Source organism: Cebus imitator, unplaced genomic scaffold (assembly GCF_001604975.1).
Source record: "Cebus imitator isolate Cc_AM_T3 unplaced genomic scaffold, Cebus_imitator-1.0 Scaffold509, whole genome shotgun sequence".
Taxonomy (NCBI): domain Eukaryota; kingdom Metazoa; phylum Chordata; class Mammalia; order Primates; family Cebidae; genus Cebus; species Cebus imitator.
The window spans coordinates 869,841-876,297 of NW_016107824.1; the positions used below are offsets into that span (position 1 = coordinate 869,841).

Here is a 6,457-nt window from a genome sequence, read left to right on the forward strand (position 1 = left end):
AAAAAAAAAAAAAAAAAAGGAATATCCTCTCTAGAGCTGTGACATATCCTCAGTGTCAGGTCGAACAGTGCATTTGGCTGGACCGGTGCAGCAGTGCTGTGGTGCGCATTGCAGTTTGCAGTGTCGCCATGCCTGTAGCTGGTGGACTCTGCTGAGGGCTTTGGCCTCGTGCTGTCTCATGTCTCTTCTGGGTGCCCTGTGTTCCCATCTGCCTCTGCGCTGCCGTGAAGTCAAGTGGACTGATGGCCACACAAGTGCTTCGTAGGCTCTGCGAGCTCCGAGGGTAAATGATCAAAGCGAGATTCCTGGCTGTGTAGGACGCAGCGGCGTGAAGGTGTTTGCAGAGAACACTTCACGTCTCTCCTGCTGCTTGTCTCCCCTACCTCATCCCATCGTCTGTCAACACGCTAGTTCAGGAGCTAATGCATGAACAACTGAGACCTGTACGGCCGCCTTCTGCACACAGAGCAAGTGGTCCTGGGAATAGAGTTTTCAGAGAACAGAGTGTCTTCAGAGACGTGGGGTGAGTCGTTCAGATTCTGCGATGTCTGAGGTATCACTGAGGAGACACCTCCTCAGAAATGGGTCCTCAAGGAACCCCACTGCCTCTGCTGGGGAAGCTGGCCCTGCGCCTCAAGCAGAGATTACTGTGCATTTCAGAGGCCTCTGGATCCCCAGGCTTCCTGTACTGCGTCTCTGTGGAGCATCTTTAGGTGGCCTGTTTGGTGCTGTGTGGCCTTCAGTGTGGCTCTGACCATTGCTTCTGGAGGCTGCTCACGGTTGGGTGGTGGTTTTGGGTTTTGAGGAAATCTACAGCACACCTTGGGTTCCGGTGGCTGGACCATGCTGGCTGCGTGGCATGGACTGTGAGGCCTTCGTCCTGTGAGTCTGTGGCCTTCCCTGTGTTGACCAGGCGCCCTCCCAGGGGACCATGAGGAAGCTCTGAGAAGAGGCCCCACCTGCTCCTGTCTCATGGAGCCCATAGGGCCATGGACGCCATTCACTTGGCTTGGGGTGCTTTTCGCACTGAAGACAGAGGCCACCTTTTCGGGTGACTTGAGCCTACCGGCAAGCATTTATCCATCAGCCTTTTCCACGGAACCTCTCTTTGCTACCATAAGAATAGCTGCTTCCGTCCCCGGGTTTGCTGAGGCCTGGGAATCGCTGACTGAAGGCCTCTTGTTGAGTCGTGCCAGCACTAAACAAGTCCCTTTATGCAGAACTGCAGCTGTGCATGCGCAGCCCTGCTGAGGTCCCAGGCCAGGCTTTGCTGCTTCTGCAGGGAAGAGTAGTTTCTGTTCATTGACGTGCACAGAATGGGTGTATGCTGCGCCAGTCGTGGGAAAAACACCAAGGAAAAGGAACTCACCCGCCTTGTTGGTCACGCCAGCCAGGCCACGGTGGTGTCCTACAGACCCCAGACCCCCTTGGGAAGGGCCTAAGTCAGCATTGGAGGCTGCTCCAGCAACGGACGTCCAGGTCCCGGCTCCTGTGCTAAGAAGAAGTGATGGGGAGCAGGAGCTCTGACGGCACGCCGGAGCCGCGGATGCCCAGCAGTGCACACAGGCCTCCCTTAAGACATGGGCATCCCCAGATGGTGGAAGCCAAGATGGCGGCCCCTGACATGCAGCCACACACAGAAAAGGCTGCTGTGAAAATGCCATGCTTCAGCATTTTTTTTTCTTCAGAGACAGGGTCTCGTTCCATTGCCCAGGCTGGAGTGCGGTGCCACCATCACAGCTCACTGCAGCCTCCACCTCCCAGGCCGAAGCTCTTATCCTGTCTCAGCTGCCAGGCTCTTGTGTTTTCCGTCTGGGAGAAGTCAAGTCATCAGCCATGTGTGCGTGGTGGTGGTTGCCACAGGGTGTTTCATCTCCGGCGTGTGAACTCGCCATGTCTAAGCACTGAATGAGGCCCTGGGAAGCCGGGGTCCTGGTCCCAGTGTGACCCTGGAACACACCTACCTCTGTCCTTACTGTGGCAGTAAGTGTATCGAGCACGCCCTGCCCTGGGAGCTGTGCTAATCCGTGATCTTATTACAAACCAGCTTCTGTGTGAAGTGGGAGGTTGGTCAGGCTCAGTTTCTGCCTGTGGAAGAGCGCCCCAGCCCCACTGCTCTCTAGCGCTGTCTTCTCTCCACTGAGTTCTGCTTGCACCCTTGCCAGAGTGGCTCACCACAGCGATTCTCCTGCCTCAGCCTTCCGAGTTGCTGGGACTGCAGGGGCCCTTCACGACTGGCTAATTTTTTGTTTTTAGTGGAGACAGGGTTTCACCATGTTGGCCAGGCTGGTTTCAAACTCATGACCTCAGGTGATCTGCCCACCTTGGCCTCCCAAAGTGCTGGGATTACAGGTGTGAGCCACCGCACCCGGCCGTCAGTGGATTCCTTTAAAGCAGACTCAGAGTTTGGAATCTTATGAGCTCTGAGTATATTTTTTTAGATTCAGAGAAATATCACAGCATCATGGTAACACCTGAAAATTCTTACGGGCATGCATTCACGTGTTCCCTGCAGCTTCATAAATCTCATTTTGCAGTTGATTTTTTCACATCAGGGGCCAGTCAAGCTTCACATACACCAGGGGTCAGTAATTGTTTCTGGACTCATTTTTTTTTTTTTTTGAGACGGAGTTTTTCTCTCTCTCACTAGCCTGGAGTGCAGTGGTGCAGTCTCGGCTCACTGCAATCTCCGCCTCCTGGGTTCAAGTGATTCCCCTGCCTCAGCCTCCCAAGTAGCTGGGACTACAGGCACACACCACCATGCCCAGCAAATTTTTGCATTTTTAGTAGAGACGGGGTTTCACCATGTTGGCCAGGATGGTCTTGATCTCTTGACTTCGTGATTGGCCCACCTCAGTCTCGGAAAGTGCTGGGATTATAGGCATGAGCCACCACACGTGGCTGGACCCACTTTTAAATTATCTGATGAGAACCCTCAAGCCTGAAACCCAGGGCCAGGTGTTAAAATGTTTCAAGTCATAGCCTAAATCAAGCCATTAAAGATGTTACAAGGTCACAATAACAGTGACAGGGCCCAAGGTGGGTAGGGCTGTGAGGACCAACGTGAGACTGTGAGACCCTGCAGGGTGCTGTCCTTGGACCCTTCTGCCTCAGTAGCCAGCCCCAGGGAAGGCATTGCTGTTTTCACTTGTCAAATAAGCAAATTCCTATTCTTTCTGGTGATACTGGCTGAGAGTGACGAGGGAAGGATCATAGCTCAGCTCCCAGTTAAGAAGGATGGGGCTGTTCCTTTCTTGCTGGGCCTTGGGGTGGGAGATGTCTCTCCCACTCCTGTATCCTGAAGGAGAATCTGCAGGGGAAATCTGTTGTTTCAGGACCCCCACCCTCAGGGTTACTGTCTTCTCTGTCCCCTCAGGAATGGGAACCACAGACCATGTTATCGTCCTGGCGTCCACGAACCGAGCTGACATTTTGGACGGTGCTCTGATGAGGCCAGGCCGACTGGACCGGCACGTCTTCATTGATCTTCCCACGCTGCAGGTCAGAGCCAGGACCCCAGCCTCTCCCACTCCGCCTGGGCCGCCCTTACTCTGGTCCTGAGTGATCTGGCCTCTCCGTTAAGCTGCGTCTTGGTGTGAAGCCTGCCACAGCCCTACAGGTGCTGGTGCTGCCCAGCATGCCCCACGTGGGCCGTACATGCCCTAGCAGACCGGTCCTCCTCCTGCACCCACTGCTCTTGGTTTTGCAGTTGTCTTTACCAGCTGTTGGCTCTCTTTTATACTGAGTATCAGTCTGGGTTTTATAGCAAATCCTTTCAAACAAAATCCAGGGGGAAAAATAGTGGGAAGCTTGATTCTTGAATGGCTTCACTCCCTTCCATCTGGAGAGTGGACTCTGGGGACATGGACTGTGCAGCTGGCCTGAAGTGGGGGTAGACGTAGAAGTCATGAGGCCTCTCGCCCAATCCCTCCCCTCTTACAGGGCTCTGGTTGGACATTACTCCTCTTGGCCAAAGGGCCTTGGTTGTGGCCTGAGGGAGCAGGAGTTCCACCCATGGAGGGGAGGGTTTGGAGAGTGGGCTTCATGGTCAGCTGGTGGGGGCAGGGCTGGGTGCACACAGGCCGCTGCCGTGACGCCTCAGCAGGTGCTTGGCCTCCGTTGGGATGGAGGGTGCAGGGGGGATTGGAGACCCTTCCAGAGTTGGGATGGAGAGTGAAGGGGCGGAGCAGAGACCTTTACCCCTGGGACACTGCTTCTCCAGGGGAGGGCAGCTCCTGTGTTTCTTGACTGTGTAAGAAACATTTTGCATCAGGATTTCGATGCATTTAACATGTGGGAATTAGAAGTTTTGCAGAATAAGCTCTTGGTGTGTGTGGCATGCTTCCTTAGCTATTCCACTAGAGTTTTTTTCTTTTAATTTTTAGAGAAAGGGTGTCACGCTGCAACCCAAGCTGGAGTGCAATGCTGCGATCATCACTCACTGTAGCCTTGACCTTCAGGGCTCAAGCTGAGTAGCTGGGACTACCACGGCCGTGTGCCACCATGTCTGGCTAGGTTTTTTGTTCCCCGCCCCCACCCCCCCTCAGCCGCCCAGGCTGGAGTGCAGTGATGTGATCTTGGCTCAGTGAAACCACCCTGGAGAGAACGGCAGGCACTCTCCGCATCTCCCAGCTTTAAGTAATTCTCCTGTCTGATCCTTGCAAGTAGCTGGGATTATAGGCACCTGCCATCATGCCCAACTAATTTTTGTATTTTAGTAAAGATGGGGTTTCACCACATTGGCTAGGCTGATCTTGAACTCCTGACCTCAGGTGATCTGCCCACCTTGGCCTTCCAAAGTACTAGGATTACAGGCGTGAGCCACCAGGCCCGGCCATCCAAGAGTGTTCTGTTTATGTTTAAATTGCTGCTCCTGGCCGGGTGTGGTGGTTCATGCCTGTAATCCCAGCATTTTGGGAGACTGAGGCAGGTGGATCACCTGAGGTTGGGAGTTCAAGACCAACCTGACCAACATGGAGAAACCCGATCTCTACTAAAAATGCAAAATCAGCTGGGTGTGGTGACACTTGCCTATAATCCCAGCTACTTGAGAGGCTGAGTCAAGAGAATTGCTTGAACCCAGGAGGTGGAGGTTGCCGTGAGCCGAGATCGCACCATTGCACTCCAACCTGGGCAACAAGAGCGAAACACTTGTCTAAAAAAAAAATGAGAAATAAAATGCTGCTCATGGCCGGGTGTGGTGGCTCACACCTGTGATTCCACAACTTTGGGAGGCTGAGGCACCCTCACACTTGAAGCCAGGAGTTTGAGACTAGCCTGGCCAACTTGGCAAAACCCCGTCTCTACTGAAAATACAAAACTTAGGCAGGCATGATGGCACACCCCTGTCTGTAATGCCAGCTACTTGGGAGGCTGAGTCAGGAGAATGGCTTGAACCCAGGAGGCCGAGGTTGCAGTGAGCTGAGACCATGTATGTTGCTGCTCTCCAGCCTGGGTGATGGAGCGATGCCCTGTCTCAAAAAAGAAAAAAAAAATTCTGCTTGCCGCTCACAAGCCGCATGGGTGGTGACTGATGGTAAAGAACATTGATTTAAAAACTAGCAGTTCCCGCAGGCCTCCCAAGTGGGGCTTGTCCTCAGGGCGGATGCGTCGGGGACACCCCCCTCTCCCCACAGACATACATGCCGCGCCTGCAGCAATAGCTGGGTGTGAGCCCCACAGTCTGTCCTCCCCTGGTTCTGGCAGGAGAGGCGGGAGATTTTCGAGCAGCACCTGAAGAGCCTGAAGCTGACCCAGGCCAGCACCTTTTACTCCCAGCGTCTGGCAGAGCTGACACCAGGATTCAGTGGTAGGTTCTCAACCCGCAGCCTGGGCAGTGTCATGTGTCGAGAGCAGGTGGTGGTACCTGCACACACGGCATCGGGGCCTCCTCTAGGGTAGGCGCTGCCCCTTCTCTGGGGCCCCTGCTTGGTACGAGCCTAGTGGGAGCCGATATGTGTGTGGGGCAGCAGGAGGTCCGGACGGCACCTGCACGCCTTCCTCCGCCCCAGGGGTGAGAAGCCAGATGGGGGTTCTGGGTCTATGTTGACTCCAGGAATAGTGAGACTCATGTTTTCGTCCACACAGTGAGCCATCATCCAGGGCGCTTCCCCATCTGACCGGGTGTCTTACCGCCCTGCACCAGGTGGTGCCAGCAAACCTCCTGCCTCTGACCTCCACAGTCTCTGTCAAGTCGTAGAAATAGAAATCATATATTGCCAGGCACGGTGGCGCATGCCTGTAATCCCAGCACTTTGGGAGGCCAAGGCGAGTGTATCACCTGCGGTCATGAGTTCAAGACTATCCTGGCCAACATGGTGAAACTCCGTCTCTAAAAAACTAATAATAAAATTTTTTTTTTTTTTTTTTGAGACGGAGTTTCGCTCTTGTTGCCCAGGCTGGAGTGCAATGGCGCGATCTTGGCTCACCGCAACCTCCGCCTCCTGGGTTCAGGCAA

The 6,457-nt window shown here is 54.2% G+C and overlaps 1 protein-coding gene across 1 annotated transcript in view; it reads left to right on the forward strand.

The window, feature by feature from the left end:
• SPG7 (SPG7 matrix AAA peptidase subunit, paraplegin) overlaps positions 1-6,457 on the forward strand; it is a 48,403-nt gene that overhangs the window by 29,915 nt on the left and 12,031 nt on the right. The window contains exons 10-11 of the mRNA XM_017513946.2: positions 3,377-3,501; positions 5,707-5,809. Coding sequence (XP_017369435.1) covers positions 3,377-3,501; positions 5,707-5,809 — 228 coding nt within the window. The remainder of the gene's footprint in view (positions 1-3,376; positions 3,502-5,706; positions 5,810-6,457) is intronic.